Here is a 20891-nt window from a genome sequence, read left to right as displayed (position 1 = left end):
CTGGAACACTAATAAATCTTAATTCTGTCATTTTTAAATGGTTCTAGCACTATCAGCCAACACTTAGTTTATTGAGGGTTGTGGCAGTCCAGAAACTATAGGGTGAGGAGGGCACGCTCTGGCTGGGACACGAGTCCATTGCAGCGTAGCTACACCCACCCATTTGTACAGTGCACATCTTTCAGCAGTTCACCTGAAACATAGCTTTGGACTGTGGGAGGAAACCCAGAGAGACACGGACATGCAAACGGGGAGAACGCGTAAACTCCACACAGGCACAGAGGTTCATGGAATTGATACTCAGATAATTATCTTGACATCAGAAGTGAACATCTGGATGCAGCCTTCGCAGTAAATGGAAATGAGTAATTCACCAAAGAGAAAGTTAACTTCCCAAAAAGTATTTTTGCACCTGCATTATGAAGAAATGTACATAATGCAAATATAGGTGTACAGTGCCACCTTGTGGTGAGGTTGATCATCATATGCAGTTATTTGCTTGATGGGGAACTTGGTCAAAACTGACAGTCGGTTCGTAACTCCAGAAGTTTGTAAGTCGAATGACAGCACTTCTATATAGTTTATACTATCTCCTGGGGCTTCTCGACTTAGGACGAGGTTCCGTTCTGACGGCCTCATCACAAGTTGCAATGCCCCCCCCACCCCTTACCATAACGATGTATAAACAATTACACTGCATGACAAACTATGTATGGATTCTCTTGTTCTTTTGTTCTTGTATTTTTTAAAATGCTGATACTTATGATAAATTGCTTTAGAACTGCAAGCCATATATCTTTGTTATTGTAAAGCAATAGATGCTTCCTGCAATTCAGAAGCTGCTTTTAAACACTAATTTTAAACACACAATAATTCTTATTATTGTAATCACACCTAATGTTCTGTCTATTGGAATATCTTATTGGAAACAAGACCCTTTTATACTATTCAGTTCTCACAATGTAGCAAAAGCCATTTTTAACGCATTTAAACTCAGTTGTTGGGTTCACGTCTTTGGAAGTGACTGAACTGTCTGTCAATCAAAGTGCAGAGAAGCGCCCCTCTAGCTCTGATTGGTCAACTCTAAACTCTGGCCTTGCTGCTAGCGGTGGACGTGGCCAATGAAAGCCACAAAAGTCATATTTCAATCATAGTTATATTGTTAATGATTTGCCATAAATGTGATTGTGAATGACAGTAGATGACAGCTTGTGAAAGCCAAGAAGACATCATGCTTCACCATAAAACCAACTTGATACATTTTAATAGGGGGGTGCGGTGGTGCAGTGGGTTGGACCGGTTCCTGCTCTCCAGTTGGTCTGGGGTTCGAGTCCTGCTTGGGGTGCCTGGCGTCCCATCCTGGGTGTGTCCCCTCCCCCTTCAGCCTTACGCCCTGTGTTGCCCGGTTAGGCTCCGGCTCCCCACGACCCCGTATAGGACAAGCGGTTTCAGACGGTGTGTATGTACATTTTGATGAGATTAGGTTTTTTTTTTTTTTTTTAAACGAAGAAAAGAGGGGAAAAACTATTAATGTGAAAAAGTCCAAAATTATGAAAAGAAGGTGACGGAAATGTAATGGATTAAACTACATTTTTTTCTTCAGAAATGTAGAATTTTTCTGAAGTCCTGGAGTAAATGTACCTCATTACTACCCACTTTGCCGATGAGACAAGGGGGTGACATCACCATGGCGTCTATTTTACATTCTAATGTTGCTCTCCTGTTGCCTTTCCTGCGGGACTTGACAGCTGATTATTCAAATTTCATGGTATAGATTACATTTGCTTGCAAGTGTGAATTCTCCTAAGAAGCCTTTGATTAGGAAAGTGTGTCCATGTTAGCTAAAAACACTCATAGAAAAACAGGCCACATGTTGTGTTCTTGTGTTACTTTGTCTATTCAAAACACATCTTGAAATTTAAATAATGTAAATTTAAATTTAACGTGGGAAGGCCTGATCGCTCAGTGGGTTCCGCTGGGCTGTGATATCCGATGTAGGCTCGGATCCAGCTCAGTCTGTATAGTAGCTGTGGGGCAGCTGTTAGTGTAGCAGTTATAGCTGCTGCCTTTGGATCCAAAGGTCACAGGTTCAAATCCCCCATCCAGCTGTAGTTCCCTTGTGGAAGGTGCTTATCATAAATTGCTCCAGTGAAACTGCCAAATTGTATAAATGGATAAATAACTGTAGGTAGCTTAGCAGTGTAAGTTGCTTTAGAGAAAAGTGTCAGCTAGAAGAATGTAACATTCTCCCTGTATTCCAGTGGGTTTCCTCTGTGCTCTTGTTTCTTCCCACACTCCAAAAGCATGCATTTCAGGTGAACTGGTGACTTTAAATCCTTACAGAGCGTGAATGACTGTGCTGCGATGGACTGGTGTTCTGTCCAGGGTGTACGCTCCCTCTCACCCCATGCTTCCAGGCTCCAGACCACCGAAACCAGATGTTGATCAGGGAAAACTGTTGTTACATGCATGGATGGGTCAGGACACACTGCTCAAGCATTAAATACATTGCTGCAGTTTCAAAGCACAGGGCCAGATGGGTAAAATCTATATTACGTTTGGCATATTTCTGATTTGCCTGCATTCTACTCGCTCTTCACTCACTTCATCACTTCTTTTTCTCCAAAGCAACTTACAATATTAAGTTACTTTCAACTGTTTACCCATTTATATATCTGGGCACTTTTACTGAAGCAATTCAGGGTGAGTATCTTGATTAAGGGTACTGTAGCTGGAGGTGGGATTCGAACCTGCAACCTTTGGTTCTGTCCAATTAATCAGAAGTGGGCAGACACCCAATTATCTCTATACTCTTATACAATGCAACCACCTGCCTCTCTCTGCATTGCTTTCTTCTTTCAGTTATAAGAAATATAACAAAGTTACATGCAACTGGAGACTGAATTTTTAATTTTTATTACAGTATTTCCTTCAGAGCCTGTGAGTACAGGAAAACAGCTAGAGACACGTGTAAACATTATAGTAAACATTATTATTTAATGTCTGAACTCAAAACCTAATATTCCTCGTTATTTTACAGGTAAAACTTCCACACACAATGTATCGCTCTCCTCGTGGCGCCCTCTACAGAACGTCGATGTTTATTGAGGAAAAAAAAATCAGCCAATTAGGAACGCTCTTAGAACGCAATCTAGTGATTGACGGAAATGAGAACCACTCGACTACGAGATTTTGATATTCTAGCCAATTATAAGTGCTTTTGGTTGTGGTGGGCGGGTTCATATCTTATCAGCAGGAGAAGGCCAAGCTCCGATAGTGGTTGCCAATTGCAAAGAAAATGGCGGCCGTGGCTGCGGAGCCAAGAGCTGCTGGGGCACCATCGACAGTGGGGGATGGAGCAGAACTCGAACCAGAGCCGGCTCCGGAGGGCGTCCAACCCGAGAGCGAGCATGCGACAAAATGCTCGTCGGTAACGGACCTTGTGCCCTCGGAGTGGGGTGAAGATGCAGCTGAGCCCGAGGAGGAGGAGGAGGAGCGCAGGCTGCTGCGGCTGCGGGCTGAGGAGCGGGACAGGCCGGGCGCGCGAGCCGCGGGAGAAGCCCTCCCGACTGCTGCTGCGGGGTCCGTGGGAGCGCCGTGTCCCGGGCAGGATGAAGCTGAGGAGGCACCGAGCTGCCACCAGTTGCGAGAGGCGTCGAGCCACACGGCGGAGGCCCGTTTGAGTGCGGCGGCGGCTCCGGACGAGGAGGAGGTCGGTCCAGAGGCACCCCGCGCCTTCTCTTCTCAGCCCGGTTCCGCCGGCTGGGACTCGGAACCGCTGCTGGCGAGCTGCCTCACTGCGGAAGGTGCTTCGGCGGCGGTTGCTGCTGCGGACTGCCGCGTCCCGAGCGGAGCTGGCGGAACAGAAGCGCCCGAGGAGGGGGGCGGGAATCCGACAGGGGATCCGACAGGGGATCCGACTTCTTCGCAGAGCGCGACGCCGCCGGAACCCGCTCAGCAGTACGGACGGCTCCACCGGGCCGCCCCTTCCGAAGCGGATGTGCCGAACAGTTCCGAAGCTGCGCGGGAGGACGGAGCCGTGCCGTTTTCGCAGCCGGGTTCAAGCCCGCTTTGGAGGGGCCGGGACAACTGGAGCGCCGCGAACGGCTCCTGCGGCGACTCCCCGGAGGAAAGAGCGCCTCGCGCCGCGGCGCAGCAGCGGACGTTCCCCGTGGACTCCATGGCAACCGAGTCGCGTCCGCCGAGCGCCGATGATGCGCCGCGTTCGGAACCGGCGGCGATCATGATGGACGTCGTGGAGCGCGAGCCCGACTCCGTGGCGCAGCTCGTGCCCGGGTCCGAGGTGCGCGTGTGCCTCGACCACATCATCGACGACGCGCTCGTGGTGTCCTTCCACCTGGGGGAGAAGGTCTTCTCCGGGGTCCTCATGGACCTCAACAAAAGGTACCGCGTTCCGTACCGCCCGTCACGTCGAGCTGAGCGCCTGTGCCTTTACCGCGGTGAACCGCGCGCAGCTGTGCGCGCGCACCCACCACCTTAGGCTGAGCACCTCGCGGGGCCCGAAGACTGGCGCGAGATCAGCCTGGGTTTGGACATCGTGTTCACATTGCTCGTTATGGATATGATCAATCCAGGACGGGAAGGGTGGAGATGAGCATGGCCATTTCCCTCCCTCCCTCTCTCCCTACTATAGTATATGCAGTGTATATACAGAGTATATAATGTATGTACTGTATACACTTGACTTACACGGTACTGTAGTATTTATACACCACACATCTGTATCAGTAAGGTTAGGCTTTTCTCTTTGTTTACTTCTGTCCACGTCCTATTATTGTTTTAAACTTTTGTTTAACTGACACTTTGTCTAAGCTCCTTTTACAGTGTAATCAGTTTTACAACAGGGTGGTGTTACTGTATCAATGCTGCTTAAGTACCTTTATTCAAGGGTACTGCAGAAGAAGTGGGTTTTAAACCCAGAACCTTAGCGTATATTGTCACTGTAGAGATGTACTGGTGTTGCTGTGTTCGGTTGAGTTACAGTAGGTAAAACTTCAGGTTGGATCATCGGCGAAGAGGTTTTTCAAGGTGAACTGACGCTCTGGGTACTGAACTGAATCAGCCCTGGTGTCCAGCAGAGGTTTAACCCTAAATTCGTATCATGATCATTGACTGTTATGTAACTGGCACTTTTGAACAAGGCAACACACAGTGTTAAATAACCAGTTTTGCAGCAATTTATCCACTTACATTTATTCATTTAGCAGATGCTTTTGCCCAAAGCGACGTACACCTCAGCAAAAATACAATTTGTGCATTACATTAAGAGAAAAAGACATGGCTGCAGACATGTGACTCTTGTAAACCTAGTTTGTTACCTTCCGCTTGAAGCACCGACATACGTTGCTCGAGTAGGTGCATAAAACGCAAGATAGATAAAGCAACAGAATAATTTCTGCTGTGACAATTTAAGGTAAGTACCCGAATCAAGGGTACTACGGCATGAGTGGGATTCAAACTAGGATCCTTCACGCCGCAAGACATTGTCCTTATCCTGGACACTGTGTGCTCCCTTTGTTGTCTGTGTTTTCTTCACATGGATCTTCAACTTCCTGCAAAATAGCTATTAATCCATGGTCAATTTTGTTTTAATCTCAATGCTTTGTGTTTTTTAAAATGACAATGGGAGACCTTGTGGTAAGAGCTATAATTCTCAACAAAAAGTAGAGAAGGACGTACTGTTCTTAGGAGGGTCATTACATTTATTTAGCAGAACTGAAGTTCAAAATACATTAGTAGCGTGAGACTCGTACTCTGCTGCACCACTTCTCTCTGAGCGGTTTACTCTTTACTGGCATCCACTGTGTCGTGGCAGCAGTTGGGGAAATGCCAATGGTCTCCGAGTCACCTTTGACCTTTGGTGGCAAGGCCCTTCAGTTGGCCGTATCGCTTTTGGATCAAACACAACATTATGATTTGTTCCTCATTGTTCATCTGTTGATAGGCTGGGACAGCTTGCAGTGTAGTGTTTAGAGCCTTTGCACCCAAAGGTTGCAGGTTTGATTCCCACCTCCAACTGTAGTACCCTTGAGCAAGGTACTTACCCTAAATTGCTTCAGTAAAAATTGCCCAGCTGTATAGATGGGTAAATAATTGTTAAACACCTTAATGTTGTAAGTCACTTTGGAGAAAAGAATCAGCTGAATGAATGAATAAATATAAATGATAGTCCCAAGATAAGCGGTTTGCTGGTCCATAGTTTTTGTAGGGGAAAGGAGGGGGGACCGGTAAAGAACAGTGTGTACTTTCCAGGCCGGGTGTGTGGTTGCAGGCAGATTCATGCAGTGTGAAATATTTGTGTTGATTTTGAAGTCTCCAGCCTGAATTTTCTGCTGTTTCAGTTTTTTCTTTTATGGGAATATATACATAGTGTTTTGGAGTAGTTGTGTGACATCTATAGACATCAGGAAGACTTTCTGAACCCTTGATTTGGTGCAGTTTTTGAACAAACAAAACATTTATCCTCTTTTAATAATTGAGTTTTGCAAAATTTGTTTTTTAAAAAGTGAAAGAATGCAACTTGGTATATTTTTGCTGTGAAATTGTGCGAGTCAGTGTCTTGTTAGGCAACTAATGTGACCCAAGATCTTTTTATAATTAGAAACATTTCGAACGGATGTGAATGGCACTTTTCATGTTGCACCACTTTAAGTGCGGACTGTGTGCTTTTTGCATCAGTGTTCAGCTATGGTTAATTTTTTTTGTGAACCGCTTGAGTGTATAGTCATGTAAAATACTACAGTAATTAGTTAATACAACTGTGTAGCGTTTAAGAGTTTATATTATAGATGTTTTATTTTTGCTTGTAATCATCCTTTTGGTATTTTAGCCATTTAAACCTTGGCAACACCCTTACGTTTCCCTGCGGTTTTTGGACAAAAATGTCCAGAGATGTTCAGACAAGATTATTATTTTTTTTTTTTTTTTTGGGGCAACAGTCTCAACTGCAAATGTTGCACCCCTGGCTTAGAGAGCTCATCACACGCTTTTGACAATGTTATTTTTGTCTTTTGGCCAAAATAATGGAAAAGGGTACTTTAACAGAAAAAAATCCCCGCTTTGAGCAGAGTTCATAGCATCATGCTGACTCGCGTTGTTAAAGCACATGTAGGTGTGGTAGCAGAGGCGCCGGGGTGGTGGTTGGGGTTCAGGCTCGAAATGTGGCTGCTTTCAAGTAGCTGATGTAATAATGATTCATACAAAGCAAATGAAAACAACTTTTTTTGAAAATATTTATTTAAAAAAATGACATTTTACCAACACAGTTCACACTCTTACTGAAAAGTGTACATGTTCAATAAAAATGTCACTTAGATTGCACACAGCTGGAAACTTTATTTGAAACTGGATTGCCAGGATGTGGACGTTTGACTTGATCGCTTGAGCTTCTTGAGAAAGTAATTGTAATGAAATTCTGATTCCGTAAACTGGCCTTTTACTGTTAGATTCTCAAAGGACTGCCACTTCTCACTGTCCATTTCACACTGTTCAAGGGTCTCTGCGGTGACAAATTTATCTTAGCTGGGCTGTGGTGTATTAGTTCAGACATGTGAACCTATTAGACTGTAACAGCAACCATTCACAAGGTCAGTCTTGAGAAAATGAGCCCATCGAATTAAAACATTTATTCAAACCATCCCGCTTATATTTAGATGTTGACATTTTGGTGGCTTACCAGAATTTTGGTAAACTTTACCAGGTAGCTGCCGGTAGCGTAGTGGTAAGAGCTCCTGCCTTTTGTACAGAAAGGTTGTAGGTTTGAATCCAACCTCCAGCTGGAGTTCCCTAGAGTAAGGTACTTACCCTAAACTGGTCTAATAAAAATTACCCAGCTCTATAAATGGCTAAATAGGTGGAGGTAGCTTAACAATGTAAGTTGGTTTGGAGAAAGGGGTTAGAAGAATGCATAGATGTAAATTTAACAGATGCTTTTCTCCAATGTGATGTGAAGCAATGGGAAGAGCACAACAGGCAAAGCCTGGAAGTGCAGTTAGATCTAGTCTAGTAATGCACAGTAACTGCCTATAGAATTGATAGGAAATGGAAAAAGCGGTTGTGACAGATGATTCGATACTAATGGAGCTGTTAGGAGATGGGAAGAGACGTGGGTTTTAAAGAGGAGTGTTTTAAAGTCCTTCTTGAACGTTGAAAGAGATTCAGCATTTCTGAAGGAGGAAAGCAACTCATTGCATCACATGAAAGCCAAAACCTAGAACTCACCAACTTGATTTTTTTTTTTTTTTTTTTTTTTTTTTTTTGGATCCCTTGTGAGTGGGACCACCATGCAGCCAAAGGGGTAGGAGTGCAGTAAGATCACGGTGTGGTGGAGGTGTCTGTAATGATTATTAAGTGACTCATGGAATAAGCAAAACCTTTTGAGGTGTGTTGAGCAGAGACAGGTTTTCAAGAGATTCACAAAGCTTGTCTTTAGTGCACTCTAATGATGGGGATGTAAGTAGTGGTGTTGGGCAGGTGCCCTTGCTCCCCTGATGGTAGCAAGGTTTGGTTCGGGCACTGTGTGAGGTGTTGCAGTACTACGGGACTAGCGGTTCTGTGAGAGCGCCGTTTCCACGCTGAGCTGTTGGACACGTTTCGGTAAACGTCTCAATATGCCCCAGGTTGGGGTTTCGGGGTCATCTGGTACCTGGATTTGCCAACACCCAGAAACCCCACCTGGAGCTGTGCGTCATGATGGCCTTATCAAAAATTGACACTTCCCGTGGCAAAGTGTTTTTCATTGTCGGTCTTAAATGTTGAAACAGGGTTTTATGATGTGGTAATATAACTGAAATACTGTGTCCTAAAACTACTTTGAACTACTATTGAGCCACCATAAATTTGAAGTGCTTATTTAGCTACATGGATGGCCACAAGCATAAAATTGTCATCTCTAGACACAATGTTTAAGAACTTTGCTGATGAGATTCATTATTTAAAAAATAACCCTGTTTCTCAATTCTAGTACTATGTATTCTTAATGAAGCAGTCACTTTTTGGTGAATTTAATGTATTGTGTGAGCACTTTACGGGTCCTGAAATATTAACTGAATCAGCCTTTCTGCTCCCTGGTCTTTTTACAGAAAAACATGGGCTTTTTTTGAATACTAACGCTTTCTTTTATGGCCGTGCGTAATGGAATGAACTGAAAGCACACTGCCAGTTATTTGCCCTGGAAGTATGTTGTTGGGAACAAAAGATGATAGAAAAATATCTTTACATCTTTTTTTGTTTTCATACTTTAACTTCCTCTCTTTTTCCAGATTTGGACCCTATGGAATTCCAGTCACCATATTTCCCAAGAGGGATTACAGGGATAAGTGTGATTCTATGCAGCTAAAGACAGAACCATTCCAGTTAGAGATGGAGAAGGGGGAAGTGCAGGATTCCTCCGATATGACCCCCAAGGAACCTGAGCAAACCCCTGAATTGTCTAGTTCCAGCCCCAACTTGTGGACCTCAAAACCCCCTCCCTTGTTTCAGGAAGGGGTACCTTATCCACCGCCATTGTTTATCAGGGACACTTACAACCAGTCAATACCTCAGCCTCCTCCACGTAAGATCAAGCGGCCGAAGCGCAGGCTGTACCGGGAGGAGCCCACATCTATCATGAATGCCATCAAGCTGCGGCCGCGCCAGGTGCTCTGTGATAAGTGCAAAAGCGCGGTGACCAGCGACAAGCGTGAGGTGAGGAGAGGCCCTGGGTCAGCCTGCGGGGGGGAGGATGCCAAACGCCGGCGCAATGACAGCATGGCTAGCGCTGGCAAGCGGCCGCGGCCCGAAGAGAAGGGACGGGGTGCCGAGGCACCCAAACGCCAGGCGCCAGCAGTTGGGCAGGTGAAAGGTGGAGCAGCTGGAAACCGTGTCGTCCGAGGGGTGTCGGCAATGTCCAGCAGCACGTCCCGAGTCCAGCTGGGCACCAAGAAGGTGCTTCAGAGCAAAAATGTAGACCACTCCAAGGCACGCGAGGTGCTGAAGATGGCCAAAGCGCAGAAGAGGCAGCGCAACACGGTAACCAGCGGCGCCCATGGCAAGACTACAAGGGCTTCTCTTCGGGACACCCACCAGAAGGTCCACTTCACCCGGCGACTGCACCAGATCAGTGGGAGCGGTGGGGGAGGCCCAGGCGGTGGCAACCCACTCCCGCCCCGCATCCGCATCAAGCCCCAAAGGTACCGTAATGAGGAGAACCACCCTTCCACATGTAAGCCAGCAGGCGCAGAGAACGTGCTGGCAGGTGTAGTAGAGCCTAATCCACCTCTGAGCTGCTGCCCCTCTGCACAGTCCTCCTCCTCCTTTTCCTCCTGCTCCGCAGGTGAGGCCGCCACTCTCGTTGAAATCGAGGGCCCCGCTTTAGTGCTCGAACCCGACCCGACACCTGACAGCCGTTCCAGTTCCCGACCCCCTCCTGAACTGGAGCCCAGTCCCCAGCCTAAGACTGTTGAGGATCACAGGGACCCATGCGCAATACCAGAGCAACAGAAGGGGGGTGTGGGGAGGCGCGGAAGGCCCAGGAAGCGCGGTAGAAAGCCTGGCGGTGCCGCCGTTTGCATGAGCCTAAACCCTAACCGGCTGGACTCCTCTAACGCCTCCATTTACAGTGTCGATAGCGCAGATGACTTGAAGTCCTCCAACTCGGAGTGTAGTTCTACCGAGACGGTTGTCTTTGCTCCACCCGGTGTCCTGCAGGTGTCCTCACACCCTAGCCCCTGTGCTGCGGCTGCCACCTCCTCGCCGGCTTCCAAGGAGGGCAAAAAGCGTAACAAGTCCCTGAAAGCTAAAGTCTTTTCCAAAAACGTTTCAAAGTGCATCACTCTCGATAGCAGGACCGTTTGCGTTGGGGATATTGTCTGGGCAAAAATTTGCGGCTTCCCTTGGTGGCCGGCTCGCATCCTCTCCATTACCGTCAGTCGTAGGGACAGCGGGCTATTAATAACGCAGGAAGCCAGGGTGTCATGGTTTGGTTCGCCCACCACTTCTTGCCTGCCTCTATCTCAGCTCACCCCTTTCTTAGAAAGCTTCCAGACGCGCTTCGACAAGAAAAGAAAGGGGCCGTACCGCAAAGCCATCGCTGAAGCAGCCAAGGCTGCCAAACAGCTCAGCCCCGAAGTGCGTGGCCTGCTCACGCAGTTCGAGACGTGAGCCTTCTTTCGCAAGAAACAAAAGCTAGGAATTCTTGAGTCCTCGAGTTGAAATTTAGCCCTAACTTAACAACCAGGCAGTTTTACATCCCCCCTCGACAGAAACACCAGCAAGGGAGAGAATGCAGGGGAAAGTGAAGCGAGAGCGCGCGTCTTCGCGACTTTACTTGCTGTTCTCTCGTCTGTAACGGGCTGCAGCGAGGGCGAGAAGAGGAGCGAGCAGTTCAGGATTCTGGGCGACGGAGGGATAAAGTGGACAGTCAGGCGGTCGAGGACAATTCATTGTAATAACGTACCTCGGGTCTTTTACGTTGGTGCTCTTTGGCGACTCCTTACGCTCCGTTCCTTTCGTTCTTGTCAAATAATACAAATCACTTGTTTTTTTTTTTTTTTTTTTTTTCTTTTTTTAAAAAAACAAAACCAAGACGATAAAGTTCGTGTAGTGCCTCTCTAGATCGGTCTTTCTGTTCATTTTCTTTCGGGTTAGTACCAGTGCAAGAATTTATCTCTGAATGAATAACAATGGAGTGACGCTCTCTGGATACCTTTTTCAGGTGTTTGAACCGGTTCTGAAAGTTTTAAGCCGCTCTCATCTGTGTTGCAGGAGGTGTCTGTCGTGCTGCTGGTGTTGGAACAAATAACTTAATCTTTCTCAGTACGGGAAAAGTGAACATATGTAGAATCAGCCTTTGTCATTAATGCTCCGTTAGAAGTGTCCTACCTCTGTGGAGACACGCATAGCTGTTGTCTTGAGTCTCGCGTCCTTCTCAGCCCCATCAACCAGTGTTTCCATCAAGACGCAGCTTTCCTGTTCCAAAATTTAGCACATTCTTCACGGGCGAAGGAAGAAAAGTTTTCCGTGTTAGGAGTTTAAAATGCTTGTAAAATCAAATTTTGTAGTACAGTGCTATCTCATATTTACTCATTTTACCATTCCACGTAATGATGGCAAACTTACCTCCTCCTTCATGGCCGGGTTCACACGCTGATCTTATTAGATACATTTTCATTCCGAATCCTTAAATCTATGTGCTCGCATTCTCAAGTGAGCGTTTGCATGCATGAAATGTTATTCCATTCATACATGCAGTTTGCACGAATAAACATCTGTTTGGAATAAAATAGTCACCATGGGGATTTGGTGGATTTCTCGATGGCTAATAAAAATAACACAAAAAGTGGGAGGAGGAAATAGGAAATACAGTCACACTATATATTCTGAGAGTACATCTGGTCTGAATATATATATTCATATAGCAAATGAGGGAAAACCAGGAGTTCTTTATACACTAGCTTGTAAATATTTTTGTAATTGAGTTATTTTAAATTATTTTAATTCAGCATTTGGATAGCCAAAGAATTAGCTACTGCGTTAGTTAATGTTATCTGACTAGCTGTGGGGTGGAAAATGGTTTTTATAGCTACTTACTGGTTTGTCAATACCATGAACAGATTAGCATGAACGTAACAGTGAAATTTACTACTTTATTTTTATTTGGCGTACCTTATACAATGCGGAGCCTAGCCAGCGAATTCAACAAACCGAACCAAAATTGAAACCAAAAGTCCTATGGAAGAAATTCAGGTTGCTCATGCAGAATGTTTCTAGTGTTGCTGCACAGCATCTGTACAGTCTTCGCACCTTCTGTACAGCTTTAACCGCTTGGATTCAAAAACAGCGATGTTTAAAGAGTCGTGACTCATTGGAGCCGAGTGAGGATGTCATGGGTGGGCGCATTTTTTTGGGAGATGCGTTCAGATGCCTAGTCTGTCATTGGGACTCGGTGCAACGGCAGATGCGGAATGCTGTTATATTTATCTGACCTTGTACGTGCATTTGCACATGCTTATTCTTTCAGGAAGTTACACAAAATGTGCTAAAATGCGGAGTTATTTTTTGTAATTCACTGAAATATCCCACATTTTTGGAATAGTCTTATTTTAGAGCACTGTGTTCAGGGTGAAATAATTGTTTCACATTTCAAATTAATATTTTGACAAGTGAAATATTAATGTTAACATGGCCACTTCAGGAATTTCTTTAACGTAGAATAATGAGTGGCCTTGTTGTTTTCCAAGTGGGATGGAAAGAACACTATGAGACGTTGGGAAGAAGAGGCGAAGCACACTGCTTGCTGCTGTTGGCATCTCTTGCATTAATTGTAGAGGATATTTGAAGTCAAAGTAATGAAATTGCTGTTGGTTTTGGAAACCAATACTTGAATATGCATTTTTTTTTTTTTTTTTTTTTTTTTTGTTTGCAATAAGGGTGGTAGAGTTGTTGTCTTTTTTACTTGAACATGTGAGTTGTAAAACCGGAAATGTACATATAAGTAGGGCTTGGACCTCCCTTGCGTGAACTTGACTCAACCTGGACAACTCGCCTCTTTACCTTTCCTTGTAGCTCTCAATAACACTAGTGGAGAACATGAGGATGAGGGGACGTCTTATTTCTTAGACTTTATTCTTGGTAGAGGCTCTCTTCGGCATTTTACTGTATCATGGCAGGCTGTGGGGGAAATGGCTCAGTATTGTCGTTTAGGGTTTTGGGACCCGTTTGTAAATACAGGTACCAGGTAGCCTGTAGTTTTTTTTTTTTTTTTTTTTTTTTTTTTTTTTTTTTTTTTTTTTTTTTTTTTTTTTTTTTTTTTATTAAATTTATTTCCGGTTATTTTCCATTTAACGGTAACCTTAACGTGTAACTTTGTTTCATTCATTTCATGAGAGGCACTACTGAGAGCTCTGTTTGACTGACCGTACAAAATGCTTCAGTGAGCAAATATGGTTCTGATGCCGTGTTTTATGCGGCAGGGCTTTCTAGCGCAGGGAGTGATGGCCGGTAGCGGAGCAATTCCATCCAGACGCAAAGAGTTTCCTTACGGTGGCAACATTTCCGTTGGAGCGGAAATGCAGAATGGGGTCACTGACGGGGCTGTAGTCGTAGCGATCGTCAATGGAATTGCTCTTGGCTGCTCGGAGAGGTTCGGGGAACACCAAACGTCCATAGCAGCACTGTCACTAAAACCAAAGTTAAGTACAAGTACCAGACTCTTATGTGAACGAAGGAGCATTACGGTGACGATTACTGTGCTTGATCAAGCCTGAGACATCATGATGTTGACTAAATGTCCATAACCTCCAAGAGTTGTTTGTTTTTTTTTTTTTTTTTTTTTTTCCTCCCCCTTTCTCCCTCCACTCTCTTGTTTTACTCTTTCTGGCTTATTGGCATGTTCCCATGTTTCATGCCCTCTGCCATCCCCAATGTTCAAACCACTCCCGTGTTACGTGCTGTGTATGATTGTCCCAACTCACACTTGTCACACACATTGTGTCCCAGGTCACCTACCAGTGTACAGAAAACTAGAAAGCTACCCCTCCATGTACACATTGTACAGTACTGTGAACTTTGCTTTGATGTCATTATTTTGTCATTTGTTTTTGTAGTTTATGTTGAACGACATAGCTTTGTCCCATCTGAATGTGCTGAAATGAATTGACATTCATTTTATGCCAAAAGTATGTTAGATTTAGAAGTAAATGAATATTAGCAGCGTGAAATAAAAAACATGGTTTTGTGAATTTTGTTCGTTAAATATAATTACAAAGCCATCATTAAATAAGTTTAATCGGAACAGCTAAAATGGTTCACGTTCATATCACATCTCCATTGCTTTTCGCACTGAAATGTGTTGTAAATGTTTTATTGGTCGTCTGCAGTTGCCGCATCTTCCCGCCTTCGTCCGTTTTTCTTTTCCCCGCATCATCCGAGTACACTGAACTGTAAAGACACGTTCCGCACCAGTCAAGCGGTTGTGGACGTACTCTGTCACACGTAACGGCACAGAGCCTGCAGTACAGGGCTGGTGTGGCGATGTAACACAACCTTTATTTTTTATTTTATTTTTTTTTCTTCTTTCCCCTTCCCTTTGCATCTTCTCCAAGGGAGGCTGCCCATAAGGACTAGTGAGACTGTTTGTTTAATATGGTTCCTGATTTAAATCATACGTTTTTATTACACCACCTATAGCACTGGGACTGAAGTGTTCTTTGGACACGTCGAACTGGAGTCTTCTGGGCACCGTTTTGTACGGTTATGTCGTAACTGCTTCAGCGAAGGAGGAACATCGCGCTGCAGTCTGCTCAGTGTGTGTGTGTGTGTGTGTGTGTGTGTGTGAGAGAGAGAGAGAGATAGAAGAGGCATATCGCTCACTCTATCTATGCTATGCTTCAGGCCTGTTTTGTAAGTCACACTCTGGTGGCACAGGACCTTTCTCCCGACTGGTATCTAAAAGGGCTCAAGATTAGTTTTACTGTAACTTGAACGTGAACAACGGCTTCTGCTTTGTATAAAATATCTCTTGAATTCAGGTACTGTGGACAGGCGACTCACTGTGGCTAACTGTCGTGTGTGTGCGTCTCAGTGGAGATGCGTCATCAAACCCCTTTCTTTAAAACCGGACAACTCTGGTGTGTGTGGTTTTTTTTTTTTTTTTTTAAAATTTATTTTTTGTATAAGGTTAACTAGCACTTTGTTCAGCAACACTCACACTGAAGAATGTTTGAATATTGTATTTTTTTTTTTGCTTTTTTCTCTCATCTATATCTCCTTTTAAATGTGTGTTTGTATGCATAATCTTTAACTTTCTGCTTGCGTGCACCTCAGGTTTTTTTTATTTTTATTTTATTTACACTCCTGAGTGTTAGTGCTGCACTTGTCCAGACTCGTAAGATTTGAGGGAGTTTTATTTTTAGGACTCTGAGGAAAGAGTGTCTGTTTCTGTTATACCCTCTCTCACATGCCTGTTGAATATATGAGAATCTCCAGACAAACATCTTGGCAGTAGAACAAATTGTTGTCAATTCCAAAGTGTGAATTAATGCCGGTGAATGGTAACTCTGATTCTGGTGAAATTTTGATGTCCTCTGAATCTGTTTGCAGATCAAAGAATGCTGTATAATGAATATAAAACTATTGGGGGTGGAAGACAAATGAAGACATTGTGTAAATGTTTTCTGATGTGCTGAAGTTTATGTAAATAAAATCTTAACTACAAGAATCTGACCTAGTTGTCATTATTTATACCCTAACACATCCTTCTGAAAATTAGAGAAGTTTAATTTGGTTGGGGGGAACGACTGATAGTTAATTCTTACCTTTTAGAAATAAGTTCATTATAGGACTGAATAAATCCTCTGTCCTAGTGCAGTACATTACAAGATGGGCCTAGCGGTTTGAAGGTTTTGTGTTGGTGGGACACATTGCGGAGTGAGACCTTCAGACCCCATCTCTGTAGTCCCCGCAATACCAGTAAAAGTAACGCGCAACAAACATGACACAGCAGGGACTATGAAATGGGAAAAGGAAACCATTTAATCAAAATATTTTATCGGACAGCTTTTTCTCTTGCCTGCAAACAGATATTAAATGTTGGCTGTTTTCTGTAGTTTTCATTTCCCCCAGATGAGACATTTTAAATGCCACACAAATCTTTGTCACAGTTGTTTTTCCTGTGTGTGACGTGTTAAGTGTGTCTCAGGCAATGCATGTTAGACCATCATGACTAAGTTTAGTTTCAGTGTAGCGCCTCTCAACCGGAGCTCATCATTGTAACTCAACACTGCTCCTGTTTATGGGATGAATCGGTCAATAACGGACTGAATAGGAGTTTGAAGATGGCATGTTTATTATTTTTAAATGACACACATCCATTTACCTGACAGCTGAAAATTAGCTTTGTATTTATCGGTTACTTTCATATTCGCCGTGCTGGGTTATTTGTACTGAAACAATTCGAATTAGGCCCCTTAGAAGTGTTACAGTAGGAGCAGGGATTGAAGCTGGTCCTCTGGGTGGAATTTAACAGGCCTGACTTCTGTCTTGCTTTGTATATTAGCTCTTAGGACACGTTTTGCATCCCTTATTGCTGTATCTGAGACTTTTGCAGAATCTAACCCTGAATAAATTGAGGGACAGTGATACAGACAATCCTTTATTGCTTGTGCTAGTGTTGAAACTTTTTTTTTTTTTTTTTTTTGAACAGATGGTGTTATGAACAGGTTTCTGGTCCCAGTTTTCTTAGTTGGAGGAAAAAGTATCTTTTCTTCAGAACCAGTTTTTAAATTGTTGGGTTTTCTAAACACTTTAAGTATGTAGTGACTATATTCTACTATAACCAGCGCAGTGACATCAGTTAAATGAATCCGCCGCTTGGGTTACTATGATTCTTTAAAAGTCACGTTGAGAAATGGCCGATAGTACAAGTTACGAGGGATGAGAGCAAATGATTTAAGGCTGCTTGCTGCATAAGGAGGGAAAGTAAACGTGTTGTGCACGTTGGATGGAAACTGGAGGCCTTTCCTACCTCTTGTGTTAGTTTTATGTGTTGTGTGAGAGCCACAGTGTGAATGTTGGATATCTACAGTATATTAAATGTGCGTGTGGACCAAGTTGGGGGGGAGTGTGGGCAGGACCCCGGGAACTATCCTGACATTTTGAGCATGAGGAAGGCAATGGAGCTAAATTTTAAAAAATAAATGGGGAGGAAAAAAACGGTCCTTTCATTCAGACGTCTCCTGGTGCTGGTGGTTTGGTGGAACTGCCCGCACCTTTGTGGTCTCGAAGCGGTACAAGCTAACAAAGGTCCTGCTGGAGCTCGCGGCTCTAAGGATCAGCAGGCGTCCATGAGGTACATGGCGGAGCTGCTGAAGCGTGGCTTCGAACACCTGACTGACAGGTACCGGCGCTTCACATCTGGTGCAGTGAGATCGTGCTGTGAATGCTGGGAAAGTTTCATCCGTTAGTTTTTCCCTGAAACTTGCCTCTCTTATCCATGAGTCATAAACGTTCATTTCTATGTTTAGATATTTTACCAAAGAAAACAATTGCAGGGGTGTAGCAACCTGTCCACGTACTGGGGGCCAAGAAATATTAGCAATAATGTTCCATGGCGTAGTACCCGGACATTTCGGGCAACGCATCTCGTTCACGTTATTATGCCTTTAAAGTAAAGGCCCTTTGTCAAGGGTGTAACAGCAAAGCGTCTTCTGGGACTTGAACCGGCAACGTTGCGGTTACACGTTCGTAGCCTCGAGCACCGCTGTACCTTGTGCGGAATGCCGGCGCAGCGAGGGGTTGCACACGCAGTCTTGGAGAAGGCAGGTGATCTCCTCCATCGACGCTTCTGCCCGGATCTCCAGAACTTTGCTCCATTTACAACGTAATATTCTTACACTCCTGCACTTGTTCCTTGCGTTCGTATTTGCAGCCGAGAGCGCCGAGAAACAGTTTCTGTGGAGGATCCGGTGGGAAGCGGTGGCACGTCGACCTGTGACTGTGTCCTCACCCCCCTCCCCCCTGTTCTCTGCTCTCTTACAGCACTGCAACACTGAAGGGCTGCTGATCGCTCCGGAATCCAAATACTGCCACTGGCGGAGAGCCATCCGGGGACGAGGGCACGGAAGTAACGGAATCCTTATTTTTTATTTAAGAGGAAGAACTATATATATTTATAAGGAATAAACCCAGCCTCCTTCCCTCTCAAGTACCCCTCCACCATGCTGAAAACCATTTACTTGTGCTGGCTTGTGTATGCATCCATGTTTGAAGCATGTGATCGGAGACAGTTTGACTGCCACGGGACACCTGCAATATTGAGAAGCACACGGGGAAGGTCTTCTGACAGCTATTGATTTAAGAAAACAAAAAACAAAAAAAAAAAAAAACACGTTACGGGACGTCGTTTTATGGCAGGGTTTTTAAAATTGTCTGTTTTTCCTGTGATCTTGAAATCCACTTATAAAAAAAGAAAAATTGTCGTTCGATGCAATTGATATTGCATGTGCTATGCTAGAACAAATCAGTCACAGATAACAGGGCTTTGGTGTGAAGTTGTCTTGAAATAATCCAATGTTGCCGTCCTTCTTTGTGCACCTGTTGATGCAGAGATGCTGAGATGGTCTCTGAGCTCCAGACAGCCTTACGATGACTTTGTTCCGACCCCTCCCTCCTTCCCTCTCCAGACTGCAGCCCAGGGGGACTTGACTGTTGCTGGGCTGAAAGCATTTCCCGAACCGGTTTTCTCCAACAGACGCGTGTATTTAAGCACATGTGTACAGTGTTGCGCTTCTGCTCTTTCTCTGTCTGTCTCACACACACACACGCACACACACACACACACACACACACACGGCTTGCACAGGGAAAGACGCACGGCTTAACAACACGAGTCCCCAGTGGTTCCCTCCGAGGCCAAAGACCAGGAAGCAGGACGGCGCGAGATCGAGGCCATCGGACGCAGCGCGGCGGGTGAGAGAAGCGAGGGGAGCGACAACGCCTGGGGGTGGGGGGAGGGGCACGGCGACGCCGCTGGCCAGGCCCTCCCTCCCTCTCTGTCGAAGACGAACGCTTTTCGGGACAATCTGTTTCCTGCCTAAACTTTCAGTGGTCGCTCATGAAACCTTTTGTTTCTCTATCTGTATACCTTTACAAAAAACAGTAAACCTGAATTTTGCATTTCTTTTGAATGTGGTTTGTTTTTTTCAACGATCTCCGTTAATGCGCGGTGTGTGATCACGTCCCACACGTTACACCGCAAGAAATAGTTCCACAAATGGCTTTTCAAAGTAATGACCTCAGAGTCTCTGTGCCCCATGGTAACAATCTTACTGTGTTAACACTAGATGACTACACAGCAACAGCAACAAATACACCTCTCGCACACACACCATCTGAAACCGCTTGTCCCATACAGGGTCACGGGGAGCCGGAGCCCAACCCGGCAACACAGAGCGCAAGGCTGGAGGGGGAGGGGACACACCCAGGACAGGACGGACGCCAGTCCGTCGCAAGCACCCCGAGTGGGACTCGAACCCCAGACCCACCGGAAGGCAGGACCTGGTCCAACCCACTACACCACTGCCGCAACAAATACATACTGTTAATATATCAGTGAACTGTACTTTATCTCTGTTACCTTGTTTATACCTGCTATTGCATTTATTAATTTAACTGACATTTTTCTTGAAAGCAGCTTGCAATAATTTGCCCATTTATACAGTGGGATAATTTTACAGTAATTACCTTCTTTAAGGGTAATATAGCTGGAGGGGGGATTTGAACCTGTGACCTTCGGGGTACAAAAGCAAGCGCTCTAACCACTCAGCTACCAGGTGCCATACAGCCCAGAAAACAATTTTTTTTTGTTTGGTAAATACCTCAAATGATGTGTCGAACAAAACGTTGTAAAAGCAGGTAAATCAGAAGCAGCCTTGAGAGCACCTTGAGGCTGTTTCCTTCTGAATGTCACAGAACACACAGCGCGCTGCACGCACAACATAAACACGTCGCGACCCGATTTAGATCAGTCCCCGTTGTCCAGCTTCCAAGGTGAAAAAGGACGGATTTCATCAGCAGCAGGACACCCGTCCAACTGAGAAATGGGAACAAACGGTATGTATTTCAGGCAGTTCCCTTTGCTGTTACTTAGCAAGTGGAACATGAAGGCTACCTCATTTGCATAAAGTGAGGGAAACCGAACTCCAACCATAATATGAACGCATTAGTTAACGGCACACGTGAATAGCAGTACCTACGACTGATCCTACAATGATCCGATTAGCCCAAGAGAATTTTAAAACCGGATACATTGTGTCAGGTGTAAACGGGGCCTCGAATGTGTGTGTGACTGCCCTGTGTTGGCCAGGACGGAGCCAACGGTTCTTCTGAGACGGAAA

The 20891-nt window shown here is 44.9% G+C and overlaps 1 protein-coding gene across 2 annotated transcripts; it reads left to right on the top strand.

Annotated features, from left to right (window-relative positions):
• Positions 1-3009: 3009 nt before the first annotated feature.
• LOC108934152 (PWWP domain-containing protein 2A-like) lies at positions 3010-19800 on the top strand. Of its 2 annotated transcripts, XM_029251452.1 has the most exons (3): positions 3010-4404; positions 9282-10190; positions 18535-19800. In XM_029251452.1, exons 1-3 carry the CDS (start codon positions 3299-3301, stop codon positions 18557-18559), a joined length of 2040 nt encoding a protein of 679 aa, XP_029107285.1. In that variant the 5' UTR covers positions 3010-3298; the 3' UTR covers positions 18560-19800. The 2 variants fall into 2 exon arrangements, with proteins under 2 accessions (XP_029107285.1, XP_029107284.1); XM_029251451.1 differs by lacking the exon at positions 18535-19800 and having other exon boundaries at positions 9282-11441.
• Positions 19801-20891: the final 1091 nt, after the last annotated feature.

Source organism: Scleropages formosus, chromosome 4 (genome assembly GCF_900964775.1).
Source record: "Scleropages formosus chromosome 4, fSclFor1.1, whole genome shotgun sequence".
In the NCBI taxonomy this organism is placed as follows: Eukaryota; Metazoa; Chordata; class Actinopteri; order Osteoglossiformes; family Osteoglossidae; genus Scleropages; species Scleropages formosus.
This window is presented reverse-complemented; position numbering and strand designations above follow the sequence as displayed.

What these genes read in the sequence shown, in the direction of transcription:
- LOC108934152 (XM_029251451.1), top strand. Translation starts at nt 3,299, where the DNA reads ATGGCGGCCGTGGCTGCGGAGCCAAGAGCTGCTGGGGCACCATCGACA. An exon ending in CTCATGGACCTCAACAAAAG is followed by an intron (nt 4,405 to 9,281) that starts GTACCGCGTTCC and finishes CTCTTTTTCCAG; the next exon opens with ATTTGGACCCTATGGAATTC.